General features: G+C 41.5%; 1 protein-coding gene across 1 annotated transcript in view; it reads left to right on the top strand.

The window, feature by feature from the left end:
* Nucleotides 1-18,505, top strand: part of HS3ST4 (heparan sulfate-glucosamine 3-sulfotransferase 4) — a 414,065-nt gene extending 395,560 nt beyond the window's left edge. Inside the window, exon 2 of the mRNA XM_037814495.1 lies at nt 17,527-18,505. Within this exon, the coding sequence (XP_037670423.1) occupies nt 17,527-18,163 (637 nt within the window). The 3' untranslated portion in view covers nt 18,164-18,505. The remainder of the gene's footprint in view (nt 1-17,526) is intronic.
* Nucleotides 18,506-20,877: the final 2,372 nt, after the last annotated feature.

Below are 20,877 nucleotides of genomic sequence, written 5' to 3'. Positions count from 1 at the left end.
ATCATCCCCCCATCCCACCCCATTCTTCATTAGTCTCTGTCCCCATTTTTCTACTCGTTCATCCATACACTGAGTAAAGGGAGTGTGATCCACAAGGTTTTCACAATCATGTCACCCCTTGTAAACTACACAGTTGTACAATCATCTTCAAAAGTCAAGGCTACTGGGTTGCAGTTTGGTAGTTTCAGGTATTTACTTCTAGCTAAAACCTAAAATGGGATATGTGTATAGTGCATAAGAATGCTCACCAGAATGACCTCTCGACTCCATTTGGAATCTCTCATCCACTGAAACTTTATTTTGTTTCATTTTGCATCTCCCTTTTTGTTCAAGAAGTTGTTCTCAATCCCATGATGCCAGGTCCAAGTTCATCCCTAGGGGTCATATCCTGTGTTGCCAGGGAGATTTACACCCCTGGGTGTCAGATCCCATGTAGGGAGGAGGGCAGTGAGTTCACCTGCTGAGTTGGCTTAGCTAGAGAGAGAGGGCCACATATGAGCAACAAAGAGGTACTTAGGAGGAGACTCTTAGGTGCAAATATAAACAAGTTTAGCCTCTCCTTTGCAGTAACGAGCTTCATAAGGGCAAGCCCCAAGATAGAGGGCTCTGCATACCAAACCATCAATCCTCAATGTTTGTGAGAATATCAGCAACAATCCAAGTGAGGAAGCCCAACACCTCTGCATTTTCCCCCGGCTCCTCAAGGGGGCTGTTTTAGTTTGCTAATGCTGCCAGAATGCAAAACACCAGAGATGGATTGGCTTTTATAAAAGGGGTTTATTTGGTTACATAGTTACAGTCTTAAGGCCATGAAGTGTCCAAGGTAATGCATCAACAATCAGATGGCCAATGGTGTCCAGAAAACCTCTGTTAGCTGGGAAGGCACATGGCTGGTGTCTGCTCCAAAGTACTGGTTTCAAAATGACTTTCTCCCAGGACGTTCCTCTCTAGGCTGCAGTTCCTCAAAAATGTCACTCATAGTTGCACTTGGGATATTTGTCCTCTCTCAGCTTCTCCGGAGCAAGAGTGCTTTCAGCGGCCATCTTCAAACTGTCTCTCATCTGCAGCTCCTGTGCTTTCTTCAAAGTGTCCCTCTTGTCTGTATCTCCTCTTCAAATGTCACTCACAGCTGCACTGCTTTCCCTCTGCCTGTCAGCTTATTTATATGGCTCCACTGATCAAGGCCCACCCTGAATGGGTGGGGCCATGCCTCCATGGAAATATCTCATCAGAGTTATCACCTACAGTTGGGTGGGGCACATTTCCAGGCAAACAACCTAATCCAAACATTCCAAGTGAATCCCCACTAATATGTCTGCCCCACAAGACTGCGTCAAAGAATATGGCTTTTTCTGGGGGACATAATACATTCAAACCAGCACAGGGGCCCTACATATATATTATTATTCTCTGCCCAGTTTACTTTGGGATGTGTCACTATTTCAACTAACCTGTGCAAACCTACCAGATCTCACTTCCTATTCAAAGTTCCATGTAATTATGGTGTTTGAACAAGCTGACTGTACAAATTAAATTGTTTAGTCTACTACAGAAAATATAGATCCTGCTCCAGATAATTATCTCTTCCCTTGGTCTCACATGGAAGTTGAAGTTTTAAAACACAGTCAGTATCATCCTTTAACCTGTGGCCCAATTTGCCCTAGTCCTAACCAGATCTGCTTCATTCATATCTCTAACTGAAGTGTAGACTCTTTTTCAGCTTTTTATACAGTTGCTGTATGCACTAATATTGATGTTCATATCTGCCAAGCTCTAGCTCTGAGTTTCAGGTGTCGCACAGATACCCAGAGACCGATCAGGTTATACGCAAAGGGATCAGCATCTCAGAGTTTGGAGATAGCCATTATGAGAGATATATTTTAAGTGCTGTATAGATGTCACAAAAATCATTTTTTTTTTTGATGATTCAAACCAGCATTCTCAAAAATAGAACTTTCTGTCATAAAAGGAAAGGTTTTATCTGTACCTTCAACATGGTAGCCACTAGATCTTGTGACTATGGAGAACTTGAAATGTGGCTAGTGTGAACGAAGAATTGAATCTTTAATTTTTTAATTAATTTAAATTTAAATAGCCACATTTGGCTAGTGGCTACCATGCTAAACAGCACAGGCCCATACATTTAATATAAGACTTGAATGATGAGATGAAACCAGCTTTGCAAAGTTCTGGGGAAAGACCATTCCAAGATGAGAAAAAAAACAAAAGCAAGATCCCTGGAAAAGAAGGAATTTTAAGTGTTGGGGCACTTTGATGAAATGGGATTTGACATTGTAGAACATTTCATATAGGCCTTGGGTCTTGTAGATGATGAGAAAGGTGTTAGATTTTTTTTTAATATAGTGAGAGATTATTGAAAGCATTTAAGCAGAGTCACGAGTTAATAACAACAATAACAGCTGACAGTTTATTGTGAGGATTTTATATATAGTGGCTCAATCAATCTTTACAACAATAGTACTGATGAAGGAGTATTATTATCACTATAATATCTATTTTTTGATGGGGAAGCTGAGGCACAGAGAGGTAAAAAAATATGCATTGCACATCCCACAAGTGACAGAGTTAGCCTCTGAACTCAGGCAATTGGCTTCAGATTTCATGCTCTTAACCACTATGTTACACTGCCTCCCTCTCAGCTGATGTAGCTTTTTTTTTAATCTGCAGATTTTAATGAGATACATTCACATACCATTTATTCCATCCAAAGCATAGTGTCTCACAGTATCATCACTTAGCTGTGCAATAATCATCACACACAATTTTAGACAATTTTCATTGCTCCAAAAAGAAAAATATCAGATAGCCACAAAAAAAGAAAAAGCCAAACACCCCATATCCCTTATCACCTCGCCCCCCCCAATTATTATCCCCATAGTATTGGTGTGGTATACCTGTTACTGTTGATGAAAGAATATTAAGGTATTACTGTTAACAATAGTCCATAGCTTGCAATGGGTATTTTTTCCCTATATACCACTCTATTATTAACTCTTTGTACACTTGCTCAGTGTGAATAATGGCCTATAGGGGAACGAAATTAAGAGAAGTAATCTGTTGAAGCAGTACAGACTAGAGATTACAGGGCTGTGGACCAAGGTAGAGGAATGATGGAGCAATGGAAAAATGGATACGTTTAATGTGTTTTAGAAAAAGAAGTTACAAACATGATTTGTGATTAATTGTATGTACTACAGAGGCAGATAGGAAGACTTGGGGTGAGTAAAGCCTGGGTTGGAGGTGATGAGTAGTGTGGTATGTTGAGAAATTTATTCAGTATAATTTTGTGCCTTAATTTGGGCACATTTCCCTCATTCTCTCCCTCCTTCCTTCCTTCCTTCCTTTCCACATTCTTCCCTACTACTCTCCCTCTTTTCCTTCTTTATTTTATTTCTCCCATTATTCTGGACATATTAATTGAGACCTATGTGGTACCAGGCAGGGTACAGCAATATGTGAAAGAGCTAAATTACCTTCCTTTTTTTGAAAAATAGGCAATCCACAAGAAAATGAATATAAAATTAACATGTAACATAATTTCAGATAACAATAAGCCCTATGAGGTCAATGAAATGGGCAGATGTGGAGAGTGACCTTCAGATGAGGTGCTCCAAGTGGGGGTATATCTGAGGAGGTGACATTTGAGCTGAGACCTGAGGAATGAGAAGCCAATCATAGGACAAGCAGAGGGAAGTGTGTATGTTTGGGTGTGTGTGTGTGCACGTGCAGGTGAATGAACCAATTTCCAGAGAGAGATAAGAGGAATAGAGAGACTTGGAAAGAGAGAGACAGAGACAGAGACACAGAGAGGCAGAGAAGAGACAGACTCTGTAGGGGCTTGACATATAAGGGTCCTCATAGGGTAGTGTGTGTGCATGCTTGTGTATATATCTCTCTAGGTGTGTGCTGATCCTCTTTCCCATCTGTCATTTCTCCATCTGTTATGTGATCAGATTGATTGGTTTGAAAATCTATTTAGTATTTCATGTACCCCCAGCTGTGAAAGTGAGGTCTAAATACAGGCACAGTAGGGTGCACTAATGAATTTGTGATTGTATTTTACATCATTGAAACTAGAGCTCTTGATTTGGGGATGCAAGTTTCTGAAGGAAATAGCTCAAGGACAACAACATGGATGGCTCTTGCTTGGCAGCTTTGTAGCAGAGGCTGCTCTGCCATGCTGGCCACATGTAGGGAAAGGGGCTTCGGGACTGCAATGACTCAGCACAGAGCACAAGTTCCCTTCAACACGGTATCTCGGTTGCCACCAGACACGCCCGTGTGTCAAAGCATACTTGTTCTTCACAGCACCATTCCCCCCGTGCATGCATGTGGATGAATGCTGCTATCTTGACTGACCTGCTTTTACAACTTTCCATAGCCCGGCGTGAGCTGACCCAAAGAATCCTTTCACCGATAAAACATCGATGCTTTCGCCGAGAATTATTTGACCAGCTGACCAGTTTCCTTGGGAAACACATACACATTATGTACAAAAAGCTAAGCTCGTTTTAAGGATGCACAAGAGATAAAAAGAAAATGACCCCGCCATCAGCAGTGGCCCTAAGGGGGGATTCTCTGAGAATGAAGAATGAAGAAAAGGACTTCCTATATAATAGCAACAATAATTAGCACTTGTATTGAGCCGTTAATGCCTTTCAGGCAAAGTGCTAAGTGCCAGATAAGGACCTTTCAGTCCTTGTGAAACACACTTTGAGACTGATCTTACTTGTTATCCCCATTTTATATGATGAGGAAACTGAGGTTTGAGATCACCAGGTTGAGATAAGCAGGTTTCCCAAAGTCATTTAGAGAGATGGCAGAACCAGGAGCCCAGTGACAGACACAAGTACAGTCAGCTGCACAGCTAGAGGGAAATTCACCCAAGTAGGTAGAATGCAGTTGCTCAGGAGGCATGACTGCAAATGGTCAGAAAGTGAAGCTCTAGGCAAGCAGCTGGTGATGGGGATCAAGAAGATATGGGAGTGTCTTGAAAGACAGATGGAGCAAAGCAAAGGGTAATGCAAGAATAGGCAAGACTTGAATGACAACCTGGCAGATTGGTAGTCACCTTCAGAAAGAGCAGCATCTTCACCACTCTAAAGCTAAGAGGTGTGATGGTTCACACAGTTAGGGACTTCAGGGGCTTAACATGCATGAGGGTGGCGGAAGCAGACTCAGCAAGAGCAAGCAGGGCTTGGATCAGCTGCAGGTTGCAGACGAGAAGGAAGGAAAGGAGGGCTGGCAGTATCCCTGAGACAGGAATGAGCTGACACACAGCTGGGAGCGAAGTGGAAGGTGGGGAGACCTGATGTGCAGACTTCCCAAGAGAAACCCCTCTCGTGTCACTGTCTGTTAAATCATGAGCATGAGGTGCCTTGTGCAGGCATGGTGACACCTCTGTAATCATCAATTAATTGTTGCACCTGCCCTTTGAAACACTGAGCCCGAGGAAAGAAAATACAATAAAATAGCTAATAGAAGTTGATACATGAGGTTCTGCAATTCCCTTAAATTCCAGGGAATTACTAAACATCTTTCCTTGCCACCTCAGGGTGCCCAAGCATGTATGAATCCTCGTGAATCCTCTGTGAATCATATGGGCTTTTCATTTTCATGCACTCAACAGATAGATTTGTTTACACCTATTGTGTGCTATGTTACACTAGTGGTGATAACAAGAGGGAACATTCAATCCTTGGTCTGTGCCAAGTTGCTTGATATCCTGTCTTGTGAATGCGTAGAAGTAATTACCCCTTTTGATATACAATGGAACTGAAGATCAAAGACATGAAATGAGTTCCTCAAGCCAGTATGGTTTAGAGATGGGACCCCAGAGTCCAACACTTAGCCTTTTGTCAATATGAGAATGAACTCTGAAGGAGGCGATTGTGAACCTTGGAATCAAATTGTCCCTTTATCAATGATCCCCAAATCTTGGACCTCTATGAGTCCTAAAAGATAAGGATAGATCTCTCAAACTATTTTTAAACCATTTCAGAAAATGCAAACCTCATGAGGATAAGAAATTGCTCTTCTTTTTATCTCCTAATATTAGCACAGTGCCAAGCACACACTAGTTGCCAATCTAATGAATAAATGATTTTCTTTTTTTGTGGCTAAAATTTTCCCCAATATTGTGGCCTTGGTATTTTTCTCCTAAAGAACACTAATAATCAATTGTAGATATTTCTGATATATAAAATATGAAACATAAATACATAATTACTTGGATAAGTTAAATTGGTTCCAGAACTTAGATCCTGTGAAAGGAAATGTATGTAGTTCAAAAGATTGGTAGGGAAATTTGGTAAAAGCATGGGGATAAAGCATTCAACTCTTTGTGATGAATTGGCATTTCCGACAACACCAGGGGTCACTGAACATACCCATGACACCTAAGCCCTCTTCTGATATCCAGAGAAGGTGCTGCATGCTCTGAATCATATCAGGCCATTTTCTCTTTGGGGTCTTATCCAATGACATTGATGTGGGAACTTTAATATTATGTATGACAAGTTCTGACTATTCAGGAAACAAAAACACCATTAAAATTGATGAAAACGTATGAAGTCCTCATTTTTCTTGTTTGGAAGAGCAGAGATACTTTATAAAGCAAGATCCAACCTGATACGACCTGAAAAAGTTTTTTGTCTTTTTTCAGTTTTGTTTTTTTTTGTTTGTGTCTCTGGCTACAAACAAAGAAGAAGATGCCATATGAGATAGGCCATGTTCTTAATGTGTGATCCTTTGAGATAAGTTCTATCCAAAAGTGGTACATAACACTAAGGGGTTGTTCTAGTTTGCTAATGCTGCTGGAATGCAAAACACCAGAAATGGACTGGCTTTTATAAAGGGGGTTTATTTGGTTACACAGTTACAGTTTAAGGCCATAAAGTGTCCAAGGTAACACATCAGCAATCAGATACCTTCACTGGAGGATGGCCAATGGTGTCTGGAAAACCTCTGTTAGCTGGGAAGGCACATGGCTGGCACCTGCTCCAAAGTTCTGGTTTCAAAATGGCTTTCTCCCAGGACGTTCCTCTCTAGGCTGCAGTTCCTCCAAGATGTCTCTCTTAGTTGCTCTTGGGGTGTTTTTCCTCTCACAGCTTTTCTGGAGCAAGAGTCTGCTTTCAACAGCCGTCTTCAAACTGTCTCTCATCTGCAGCTCCTGTGCTTTCTTCAAAGTGTCCCTCTTGGCTGTAGCTCCTCTTCAAAACATCACTCACAGCTGCACTGAGTTCCTTCTGTTGTGTCAGCTCATTTATATGGCTCTACTGGTCAACTTAGAGCCACCCCGAATGGGTGGGGTAATACCTCCATGGAAATTATCCAATCAGAGTCATCACCCACAGCTGGGTGGGGCACATTCCAAAGAAACACTCAAAGAATTACAATCTAATCAACACTGATAACATCTGCCCACACAAGATTACATCAAAGATAATGGCGTTTGGGGGACACAATATATTCAAACTGGCACAGGGGTCCTCAGAAGTGATAATGAACAGTTTTTCCAAGTAGTCTTCCCCTTAGAGGGGAGTATATTCCCATATTCTCTGTCTCATATACCTAGGTCTCTTCAAGAGAAGTTTAAGAGTCAGTTTTCGTTATGCCTCACTACCTTCTCAGAAGTTTTCCCACCAGTCATGGAGGTATAACATGCATAGCATTTACCATCCTCCTGTGTTCCTTTTCCTTTTGCTGCACCTCCTGAAATTCTGGGCACGCACCTTATTCATTTTGATGATACCTTGAGAAATTCATGTTAGTATTGTTTTTGTTTCAGTAGAATCATCAGGGGAAAATGCATAGAATTTACTTCTCTCTTCACATTGCATACAAGAAGGTGGTCAACACTTCATTTCCAAAGTCTACATCCAGACCTCTAGTCCCTTCTGTTCCCCATTGTCCACCTGTCCATCATCTCCCTCCTGAACTCCTTCACTTATCACTCATCTGGGGTCTAAATTTGGTGCAAGTCTCAAGCACTCACAAGCATCCTCATTTTTCTTGTCTCTGGTCATTCTTCCCAACTGCCTGGTGCAATGTTGGTCCCAAGGCACTGAGTAGATTATTGTTCATTCAAATTATGGTTTTCAATTTCAGTTAGATCCTCAATGTCTGTTGATCGTTCTCTCGCATAAAACAGTTAAGAATTACTCCTTGGCCCTTGAATTTCAAGAAAGGGCATTCATTTTTCTGATCCAAATTATACCTATCATAAAACCATGTCACTAGTTTGAATAGAAGTCCTTTATCAGTCATTATTCAGAGCCACCTCTGATGCTTCATGGGGAGCAGGGAGCCCAGGGATGTAGGGGATGGCCCTGATCTTCATTTGGTCCTGTGGGGTTTGGCTCTGTTGGTGGCCTCACTCCCCACCTGCCAAATATGACCACAAGGTCCTCGAAGACTGGGCACTTACTGCCAATGGACACAAATATCCATATGATTAGATTTTCCATATGCAGGGCATTGTGTTGAGCAATCGCAGGTTTTTACTATCCTAAGAATTGGATCACAGCCTTCAAACTGCTGCAGATTACCTGTCTCAGTAGTATAACAATGCCACAACAAAGAACAAATGCTAATATAGCATTTATGTGTTAGGCCATAAAGGCAGCTTATATATTAACTCATTTCATTTTAAAAACAAACTTCAGAGATGTGTATTATTACTATCATTATTATTATCGTTATCATTATGGTCTTCCCTATTTGATGTAAAGGGAAATCAAGGAACAGAGAGGTTAAGTAACTTGGCCCAAATCCAACAGTTAGTTAGCAGCAGAGCCCAGATTCAAACCCAGGCAGTTTGGATAGACCAGTTGTTCTCAAATGGGGGTGTTTTTTGACTCCTAAGGGACATTTGGCAATGTCTAGGGATATTTTTTATTGTCACAATTTGGGGAAGATCCACTGGAATCTAGTGGGTGGATGCCAGGTATTCTGGAACAACCTACAATGCACAGGACAACTCCCACAATGAAGAATTATCCATCCAAAAATGTCAGTAGTGCTGAAGTTGAGAAATTCTGACTTAGATGTAGATCCTTGAAACATAAAGGCTTCTCAATGAGTTTGTCCAAGGTTCTCTAACATGTCAATTAGCTTATTCTTTCAGTGCATAATTCAGGAAAGCTGCCCACCTCCCCTGGGGAATAAAAATTAGGCTGACTTTAGGAATAAAGGACTGGCTAACTTCTTTGCAGAGGAAGATGCATGGTGGTGGTGGTGGCGTGAGTGAGGAATTCCTTGCCACCTTTTCCAGATGAGTCTCCAGAGGCAAAAATAAACACAGGATGATTTCTCAATAAGTCACCATCATCCATAAATTATTACTATTTCATCTAGTTAAGTTTGTTCTCTTTGAGTCCTCTACCCCACTCCCTGGGCCCTTGGGCTTCGCAATTGACTCTTGAATTCTATCATTGGGAATATCAAAGCTATCAGGCAGGAAATTCCCAACTGCCAAACCCCAAGGGTTTATCAGCATTGATTCTGTTGTTACTAGGGCTTCTTTCTCAAAGGAAGAATACCTCCCCACCCTCATTTCTCCACTTCACTATCCTGCCCCATCCTCCATGATCTTCCACTTAGGACTTTCTCACTTTTATCATATTGAATAGTGATGAGGAGTACAGGCTCTGCTGGATTTCAAATCCCAACTCTGCCACATATGGACTGTGTGATCTTAGATAAGGCACTTAACTTCTCTGAGCTTCAGTTTATTTATTGATAACATGGGGAATAATGATTACCTACATTCTCAGCCTACCTCACTCAGGCTAATACCTCTTAGTGAAATATCTCTAATAAAGATCATCCTAAACCTTTTTTTAAAAATACAGTTTTATTGAGATATATTCACATACCCTACAATCATCCACAGTGTACAATTAATTGTTCACAGTGCCATCATATGGTTGTGCATTCATCACACAGTCAATTTTTGAACATTTTCATCCTAAACCTTTTAATCCTAAGCTTATATGTGCCTGTCTGGCACAAACTTGAAAACAAAGGAAGCACCAAGACCTGGGTTTACTGTTTCCAATTCACAGTTTGGTCAAGTGCTCTTTTAAAATTGGAATGCTTTTCTCCTTTTTTCCAGTTATTGAAACTCTTTGCACATCTTCAAAGCCCAGCTCCTCCTTCTACCTCTTCACTCTTTTCCTACCTACTGTCTTCATTGCTCCTGCTTCTCCCTTCTGATCTCCTTTATCCTTCACTTCTCACCCTGTTCCTCCTTTTGCTCTCCTCTGTCCCACTTTTAGGCATCTGGGAATGGAGCGGAGACTCAGAAGATATCACTCTTTGAAAAGAGACCTCTGTCCACAACAGAGATGTATGTTCCATCTGAACTACAGACTATGTTACAACACAGGACATTAAAGCTGCAACAGCCATTTAATAAACAAACCCATTCCTGTCCAGTCTTTGTGCTAGTGGAACAAGGTCAGGCCTTTCCCTCCCTTACAGTCCATTGAAGGGCAGGGTCCATGCTAGCTTTACTAGCAACATATACCTGACATCTGGTAATATGATAAGCGCCAATAAATATTTGTTGGAATTAATGGATCAATATTGATACAACCATCCAATGCACAAGAATCTGATGACCAGAAAGGGAAGATCCCTTTCCTAAAGTCATCCAGTAAGTTAGTTGTTAAGTCAGAATGACGCAGGACTCCTCATTTCTCAGTTTCATTTTGGTCAAGAGCCATATGACCCCATGGCAGGCTGCTTTTTCTCGGGTACCAGTATAAGCTATAGGTTCCCAAATGGTTTTGCTTTTCAGTTTCATGGACTCAAGGATTCATGAATTTGCATTTGAAAAGCACAATGAAATTTCCAAAATAACTGGACAGGGCAAGGGCTGACTGGTGACTTTGGACTGGGCTCATTGTCTCTCTGATCCTCACTTTCCACATCTATAAAGTGCTCAATGGATCAAATGGCACTTGTGACGTTAACCAGGATAACACGTGCAATTGCCTTGCTCAGTGCTTGGCAGTAGCAGGGACTCAGCTGAGTTTCTAAGTGAGTTTCTTTCCTCAATACAGAGGAAATGGCCCCATCTCATGCCCTTTCTCTAACCAACATTCTCTTGGGTTACAGATTATCAGGAGGGCTTAGAAAATACTGCTAATTTATGCACCATTTGTTCTGCTGGATAATGCATTTGGGAAAATGTAAGGTGCCCATATACCTCTAATGCAGGCAAGCCAAAGCCAAGATCTTCCACTGACCCTTCCAGATTGAATGGGCCCTTCATATCTAACACGGGTGATTGCTTTCTCCCTGGGCGTTCATGATGGCATCCATTCACTTCAATTGAAGAGGCCCCAGAGAGAGATATCACAAATTGAATGATGTAGCTTGATCTGGCAAGAATTTCTAGGGATTCTGGCCTCTGTTTCTGTAACTCCCAATGCTAAGTCTCTGACAGTCTACTGTTGCAGCACACATAACGAGTTTCATTTTAAAATTCCATGTTGCCACCTATTAGTAGAGTGACCTTGGCCAAGTCACATAACATTGTGAGCCTCTGTTTCAGCCTGGTTAATCATCGCCAAGCAGTAATTAAGAGCTTGAGCTATGCCATCAGACACACCTGCTATCGTATCCCATAGCTACCACTTGTGGCTTTGAACAAATGAATCAATCTCATTTTAGCCTCAGTTTCCTGATTTCTAAAGTGGGGATAAAAATAGTGGCTTGTTAAGAGAGTTGTTTTGAAAATTCTAATGTATGGAGGACATACATTAAGCATACATAAGGCCCTCTCTTAGTTATTAACTCATTTCATCCTCACAATATCCCTAAGAGGAAGATACAATGATGATGATGTCTGTTTTCCAGATAATGAAACTGAGACATGAATTACTTGGGTTAAGTTGCGCAGGGTTACATAGGTAATAAGTGCATTCAATCTCAGTAAGTCTGGCTCCAGAGTCTGTGTTCTTAACCACTAGGCTATAGAGTCTAATGTCTAAAAGTGCTTACAGAAGTGGGTCTGGCCTCAGAACTTGAACCTTAAACTACGAAGCATAGCATATAATGAGCACTCAGTAAATTCCGGCACTCCCTGTGTGCTGTATGATAATTACTATTATCATTGCTTCCTGTGAGGCCCCCAGATGCTAAAATGCATTCAGATGGAGTTGTGCTTAACAAAGCACCACTGCCAGTGGGGTTGGGGGCGGAGGGAATGGTCTAGTTCCTCACAAACATTTGGGGCTATGAGAGCAGCTGTGTGATCTTGCGGAGTAATTCTAGCTTCGGGACTGTGTGTCGACACTGATGTTGCAGCTGCTCTGAGCACCCAAGATGCTGTTAACGAGCTGTTCCAAGCCCAGATGGAGTGTTTTCTTGCCATCTGGTCTACCTAGAAGTACCTGGTCTTTCAGATAGGGATGGCATGGAGCTCAGTCATCCCCAAGTTGAACCCTATGCATGGAAAACCAACCTGGAGGACCCATGTCCTCCCAACTGCCCCAATTCTCCTGCCTTCCAGGGGACATTTATTTATCTGCTTGCCATTCATTTATTCATCCAATAACCACAAAAAATTATTGGACATCTACCATGTGGCAGGCACAGTGTATGTCGGGGATACAAAGATTAATAAACTATTGCCCCTGGCTTTAAGGAACTGAGTCTAGCCATGAAGGACATGGAAAACAAATCATACTGTGACATTATGCTGAATTCTGTAACACAGATCATTATCAAGGGCTCTGGGAATGAAAAGGAGTTAGTGACAATCTTTGTAATGGATACTTAAATGATTTTGCATGCACACCTAACCTCTAGAAATATGTCCTATTCAAAAGTACTCCCAAAATAGCCAAAGGCAGATCCCATCTTCCACTACAAAGATAAAGAGGAGGAAGATATCCTTTCTTCCTACTCCCTGGCAGAGGGCATGTAAGCACATGACATAAATTTGCACCTTCAATCTAGGTCTCCCTTGAATTACAGACTCCCAAATCAAGATCTCAGGAACATCTCCAATTGGTTACATAATGGGTATCAGATTATCATGTCCAAAAATTAGACTTAGTATCTTTCCCCTCAAATTTGCTTCTTTCCCAGCTTTCTCTCTATCAGTGAGCTATATTACTATTCAATCAGGAGCTCAGGTCAATGATCTCAGAGTTATCTATGACCCTCTTTCTCTCTTGCACCTGTTAAGGACTGTTGGCCCAACTTTCAAAATACATCCAGATAATCTGAGAAGAACAGATAAGTTATGGAGAGTAAACTTAATGTTCTGGGAATACTCAGGAATGACTATGGTTTGTTAATTTCTGGGGGGTATGGTAGGAACAAGTTTGCAGAAATGTAGTTATTTTAGGTTATTTGCTTTTCTTATTCCTTTGTTGGGTTATAGTCTGTCTGTTTACTTGGGGTAGGGTTATTTGTTTTTTTCTTATTCCTTTGTTTTTATTTTGTTTGAAATGTTTTTTTATTGTTTGTTTTTTTAAATATTTTGATAAAGTTAAAAAAAATTACATCCAGAATCCAAGCACTTCTTAGCATGTTGCTGTCTCCCCCTGTATCCATGTCACCCTCGTCTCTAACCTGGTGTCCCAAAATGGCCTCTTAGCAGGTTGCTGCTCTTCTACTCTTGCCACACCCTCTCTGTTCTCAGTGAAACAGCCAGAATAAATCTTTTAAAATGTAAAAGATATCATATTCTCCTGATCACTATTCTTCATTGGTTTCTCATACATTTAGAATAAAATCCAGTGTCTTTCCCAGGGCCTATAAAACCCTCCATGGTCTGTTCCTTCCCTACATCCCTAAACTTATTTTTCACATTCTTAACTTTGCTCACTTCCATCTGACAACACTGGTCTTCTTTCTGTTCCTCTAGTACAGTAAAGTGTGGGAACAAGAACATCTTGACATGTCATGAGCATCTTGACATGTTAGATCCAGTTGAGAAAAACTTCTAGAGCACCTGACATAAGAGAAGGGAATTGGGTGTGAAAAATCCTGAAGAGGGGAATGAGGATAAGCTCTAAAGCCCAAGTGGAGGGATTGGTCTTAGACAGTAAAAAAGAAGCCTCCTCTAGATTTACAGGAACAAGGAAACTAGGATGGGAATGGAAATACTTTCTGGAATGGGGGCCCAGGTGAGAGCCCTGGTGAGGAGAAAGGGCCTGAGGAAAGGCTGATGAGGGCTACAAAATCAATCACAGCAACAGCCTAGCTTTAGGGCAGAAGGGAAGGAAGGAGGTTAATGGCTTGTCATTCATCTATGCATTCATCAGATATTTCCCGAAGTACCAACTATTTGTCAGGAACTGGCTTTATGTACTGACACTGGTGTGGAGTCACATTTGTTTGGCCCCTGGACTTAGAAACAAAAGACACGCTCACTTAGTGAGACATTGAAAACTGTCTTTAGTTTCCGAGCCTACTTTTTTCTTTGCAAAACTGGAATAATAATGATACCTGTCCTGTTGATTAAAATAATTAATTATGTGAACTTGTGAAAGCTTTACATACATCAGATGTGGTAACCCGACTGGAAGCTCTGTTGAGGAAGGGTCCATGTCTGCTTTGTGCCTTATTATATTACCAGTAAGTAACCACTATGCATTACAGAATGAATGAATGAATGAATGAATATAACTGCTTTGGAATCAAAATCTACTTCATAGATTTTGAGCAGCTACTGGATATCTTCTTTTTGGCAGTGAGAGTTCGCTCTTAGCTCAAAAAGATGTTCTCACCATTTGTGCCCCAAAAATAGGAGCAGTCCTAAATTAAATGGTTTAACATTTATCTGTAACACGATCAAAACCATTTAGACTCCTCTGCTCTCCTCTACCTTCTCCAGTGTCTTCTTCAGTGCCTTCTCTAATGACCCCCTCCCCTCATTCCCTTGTGTACCCAGCACTGAGCTAGACACACACTTACTGACTACACCCACTGGCTTAAAAATTAGGACCATTTCAAGATCCACAAAGATCCACAGGCTGTCATAGTTAGCTGAAGTGAACAAGATAAATTTTAGCTGAATATAAAGGAAATCACTGAGGTCTAAAAGTGAACGGCAAAGAATGAAGAAGAAATGCCTAGTAGCTGCTCTCATGCTAAAGAAAAAGGAAACAAAATAAACAAGCAAATACATCCAAGGGACAAAATCTGGAAAGGGTCATATAAAAATAGCTCTTGTCTTCAGGTGGTTATTTTTTTGGAATCAACATTTATTTAATATTTTTACAATATCATATGAATTCCACAATAATTGAAATGAAGGTAGAACATATCAGTATGCTCCCCAAACTCAGGATGAACTAATGGTAGCTCCCTTGTTGGTTACTAGTCTCCAGATCAGGAAGCGTGTGGTTGATGATCTTGGCTTGAGTCAGAATATACTTTGGTCTGAATCAGTCCCTTAGTTCCCATGTGGCTAAGCTTTACTGTTTGGTCAAATGTAAGTATTTCTCATGGTCCTTCCCTAAGAATTGCTGTGAGAATGCAGCTGGCTTAAGTTAAAAAAAAAAAAAAAAATCTGGCATTAATTGGGTACTCTGCTAAGTGATTTACATGCATTATCACATTTAATCTTCATTGGGATATGAAGAAGGAACTCTTATTAACCCCATTTTTTGGATGAGAAAATTGAGTCTCCAAATGAGTAAAGTAATGTCATCAAAGTTAATAGGGTGGTCAGGACTCCTAAAGCAGGCACATCTGGCTTCCAACAACTGTGTCCCTTAGCCTTGCTCCTCCAAATGAGACAGATCTGGTAAGGGTCGAACAGGCACATAAACATGAAGACACTCAAAATACTTTGGAGAATATGTCAGTCCAGGACGGGCATGATTATTTATGGCCGGGGCTATTGCCCTGATCAGAAAACTCCATGCTGCCCAGTCATTATGCTCTAATAACATCTAGCTCTATGTTAATTTCGCCACCAGGCAAAATCCTCTTGCCTAATAAAAGTGCTTGCTGAGAAAGCTCAAAACCCAGTAGCAATTAATTATTGACAGAGCATGTGAATTAGAGATAAAAGAAAAGTCATTCTTTCTCCTCACACACAATAGTAAATAAATTTAATTATGGTAGGGGAAGCTAAGGGATCTTCGTCTGTATTAAGTTTTATTAGCTGAGACATTTAAAAGCATGTCATCATAACAAAGAGGTCTTGTATAATCCTAAATGTACCACTTTGGTGCAAGGCTTGGAACTTAATGAAGGACATGGTGGCAGATGGCGTGCTGTACCGACAGGTATTGAACAGGTTTATCGTCAATTAACTTTGGTCTACATATGCCTATAGCAAATTGACTGTATAATAGGATCTTTGCCACATTGGGACTGGGGGACAAATGGTTATAAATGGTTTAATATCTTGAAGCTCCCAAATGAGACAATGCCACTCTGCAGGTGAACACAGATACAAGGTTGGCAAAGGAATCAGGAGACATGGATGGGCCTAAGGGTGTAATCTACCACTGGTTCACTGGGTATACTTGGGAGAAAAGAAAGAAAAAGACTCCCATATATTGAACGCAACCTGTGCGAGATGCTCTCACCCCATAGATTCTCAACAGAATCTTGAGGTTAGTTTTACTCTTTTACAAATGAGGATACTAAGGCCTGGGGATGTGACTCAACTTGCTGAGGTCACAAAGCCTGTCTGATTCCCATGTCCATTCTCTATCCCTAAGCTCCAGAGTTCTCATTTGTACAAAATTGCCTTTGGACTAGATTGGGGGTCAGCAAACTTTTTCTTAATGGGCCAGATTGTAAATAGTCTAGGCTTTGTCAGCCATGTGGTCTCTGTTGCAACTTCTCAACTCTGATGCTATAATGCAAAAGCAACCATAGACAATACATAAATTAATAAATTTGACTATGTTCTGATAAAACTTTATTTATGGACACTGAAATCTCATTTTTTTTGCATCACAAAATGTACTTATTATTTTTATTTTTTTCAGTCATTTAAAAATGTAAAAATCATTCTCGGTAGGCAGATGGTAGTTTGCCTACTCGTGGACTAGCTAGAAAGTCTCTGAAGTCTTGTTGAACTCAGATATTTTCTGAAAGCCACTAAAACAACAACAATATCCTTACTTTATTGAGTTCTTATGCTTGCCAATTCTATGGTAAATACTTTAATCCTTAAACTACAGTGTGAAGTAAGTGCTATCACTATCTCCATTTCAGAGATTATAAAACTAATACACAGAGAAATTAAGTACTTGTCTGGGTTAAACAAAACTGAAAAGAAGTAGAGCAATGATTTAAATCTGGATGTATATGGTTCCCAAGAATCAATATCTAACTCTTACAGTTAGGACTATAGTCAGGGCACATAGTTAAAAAAGAACTCCCAGGTGTTGATCAATTAATTTTAATTGGTGGCTTCTCACAAAGTTAGTTATTTCACACATTTTTGTGCCAGGAAATAAAGTTATATTTCTACAGAGAAATAACCACTCTCTTCCCCTTTCCTCCCTCTTCCAGAAATGTGATGCCTAAGACTTTGGACGGGCAGATAACTATGGAGAAGACACCCAGTTACTTTGTGACAAATGAGGCTCCCAAGCGCATCCACTCTATGGCCAAGGACATCAAACTGATTGTGGTGGTGCGAAACCCCGTGACCAGGGCCATCTCTGACTACACTCAGACACTGTCGAAGAAACCTGAGATCCCCACCTTCGAGGTGTTGGCCTTCAAAAACCGGACCCTGGGGCTGATCGATGCATCCTGGAGTGCCATTCGAATAGGGATCTACGCCCTGCACCTGGAAAACTGGCTCCAGTACTTCCCCCTCTCTCAGATCCTCTTTGTCAGCGGTGAGCGACTCATAGTGGACCCTGCCGGGGAAATGGCTAAAGTACAGGATTTTCTAGGCCTCAAGCGTATTGTGACTGAGAAGCATTTCTATTTCAATAAAACCAAGGGGTTCCCTTGCCTAAAGAAGCCGGAAGACAGCAGTACCCCAAGGTGTTTAGGCAAGAGTAAGGGTCGGACTCATCCCCGCATTGACCCAGATGTGATCCACAGACTGCGGAAATTCTATAAACCCTTCAACATGATGTTTTACCAAATGACTGGTGAAGATTTCCAGTGGGAACAGGAAGAGAGTGACAAATGAGACTAGAGATATGGAGGGAAGTCTAGTGAATAGCTAAGGAGGCTCCTTACCTGAGTCTTGTAGCCCCCTCTGCATCCTGAGGCTTGTTGGAGTGCTGAGTAGATCTCATTCTCCCCAGCAGGATTGTCTGCAACTCATTGGCTTAAGCAAAGGGGTGGATCCCAGGCATCCCCATGGAGAAACCAGGCCTGGCTAGACAGCAGCATCTGGTTGACCAGATGACCGCTAGAACCCACTGCTTATCCTTGCCTTCTGCTAGTTAATAGAGTCTGAGGATAGAGGATAAATAGCTGTTGAGTCAGAGACAGTACCAGGAATGTTTACTTGAATGATAGAAAGAAAGGAAGGTCTGCTTTGTGGGGTCTCTCACTTTAGTTTGGGGAGCCTGGATTCTAATCCTTGGCATAGACACCTGCTGTATAAATGTCTGCTTTGGCATCTCTCCAGAATATTATTTGTGGCTCAGTGCTCCAGGACTCCTAGGAGCAAGGTTCTCCCTTGAAGGTGTCTCTAGCCTTCTCCTTAAAGGCTTCATACCACAACCCCTTGACTTCCTTCCATCCCATAATATGAAGACAGAGGCATGCACATTCCTCACCAAAGTAAATGTTCTTTCTAAGAGCCCTCCAAGGAGGGTTGAGTCTCCCTCCTCATGAGTATCCTGGGTTGTGGAGAAGCTTGGAATATGCCCCTGTGATAGAATTAGGCCCACAGGGCTGCTCCCAGAGTGGTGGGATTGCAGTTGAGTTCGGAGCCCCAAGGTTGGTAAAGATCAGTGGCCACATCTGGGGGTGAAAGAAGAAAGCCAGTCCTCTTGGTGGGAGGTATCCTTACCTCAAGGCCCTCTCCCCTTGCACCATAGTTCTCAGGCATGCTGTTGGGATGGGCTCCATCCCTTAGGGTCCCCAGAAGGGCAAAGACTTGGGTGGCATGTCTCTTGTCCTGAATAATCCTTAGCAACACAATGGGGAGGGGAGCAGTCACCATTCTGCAAACCTTTCTATTTGCCCCACCATGACCCCCTCCAGGTCATCTCATGCTTCACTTGAACTATTCAGAGATGGCACATACTGGGACAGTGACAAGAGGGCTCACTCCATTTGTCAGATCTAGTTTAAGGGTGGGTGGGGGGAGCAAGGGCTGTCTTCCAATGCCCCCATCAAGAACTGCTGAATAAAGTGTCCCTTCCCATTAGTTTGATTCTATTAAAAAGCAGCATTTGACATAAAGCACTTGTTTGCAGATCGCCTAAACCAGAAACTGTTCTAGGAAAATTGGAAATATGTATGAGGGGGGAGTTAAATTTGTTCAGCTGTTATTAAACTGTCATTTCTCCCGCTAAATGAAAACTGTGTTGTTATAAAGCTTAATGCAACCTGATTAATGGGTTCCTATGGCGTATTTGTGTTGGTCACATCCACACCCCAACCCCCACCCCCACCACCCCACCCCTGGCCTGCTGGGAATACATCTTTTCTGGGATGGCCATGGGGCCCAGAGGATTCTGTCTGTAGGACATGATGGATCTTGAAACAGCACAGAGATCATCACTCCCAAAAGAGGTATGGCTTTCCCTATCTTAACTAAGCCTGGCAATTAATGGGCTGATATGCCAGATTAAGAAATAGCCTTATAAATAAAAACTTTTTTTCAGATAAGAAAGTTGATATTGAACTGAAGGCAACAGATACACCTTCACTACCAATATCAAATAAAGTATAGATGAAAACATATACATAATGCATACACATATATGTTTATATATACATATATAGGCACAAATATATAAGTGTGTATGTGTATAAGTGTGTATACACACAGACACATGCATATACACATGTATTTGAAGGAAAAAAGTGCATGGTTGTCTGGAAGGGTATATTGTGGGGCTGTCTGATTTGGGGCCTTGTTTTATAAGCAGAGCAAGCAGTGGGTGTCAGCCCTAGCTTTACATCAGAATCAGTTGTGGGGTTTTTCCAAAGCACAGATTTCTGGGCTCCATTTCAGTCCTGTTGATGGATCAGAATCTCTAGGGTGAAGCTTGAGCATCTCTCCTTTCAAAAATATTCTTAAGGAAGCTGGGATTGAGGACAGTTTGGAGAAAATCTCGCCTGTATCTTTGTTTGCTCTCTTTTCCTCTCACCCACTCTCCTTATGTTTTTGTAGGAATTACTTCCAAGGGAAGGGGCCTCCAGAATTTATAGCTTTGCTGAAGGAATGTGGTCACTTTTGGAGTTCAATGGCAAATAAATAAAGGACGACCTTATAATTTAGGCTTTAAAGAAAATTCTCTACTGGCAAAGAATGATCATTGCTCTAGCTGACACTCATCTCTTCCATCCTGGGTGGATACACAGTGAACCAGCGCTTCAATCACACTTCCCATTTTCCATCTTCCTGGCTAACTACCTGTCCCCTCAAGCCCAGAACGTCAAGACATTAAGTGCTATTTCCAAAGAAGCGTAGTACGTATGTGTCCTCAAAGAAGGAGGCCAGGTCCTTATGAAAAAGACATAAATATGATAAGCAAATCCATTTTTGAATACAGTTAGCCAATATTTAACCACTCTCAGCTGGGAAATAAAAGTGGCAGCCACCCCCCACCCCACCCGCAAAGTATCTGTATACTCTTGCATACACGGTAGACTGAAATTCTCTAGAGAAAGAGGGCAGAAGACTAGGCTGCGGTTCTTGAGGATATTTTTTTAAAGGGT

The sequence above is a fragment of the Choloepus didactylus genome, chromosome 21 (assembly GCF_015220235.1).
Source record: "Choloepus didactylus isolate mChoDid1 chromosome 21, mChoDid1.pri, whole genome shotgun sequence".
Classification (NCBI taxonomy): Eukaryota; Metazoa; Chordata; class Mammalia; order Pilosa; family Megalonychidae; genus Choloepus; species Choloepus didactylus.
The sequence above is the reverse complement of the archived record's forward strand: the minus strand, read 5'-3'. Positions and strand labels throughout refer to the sequence as shown.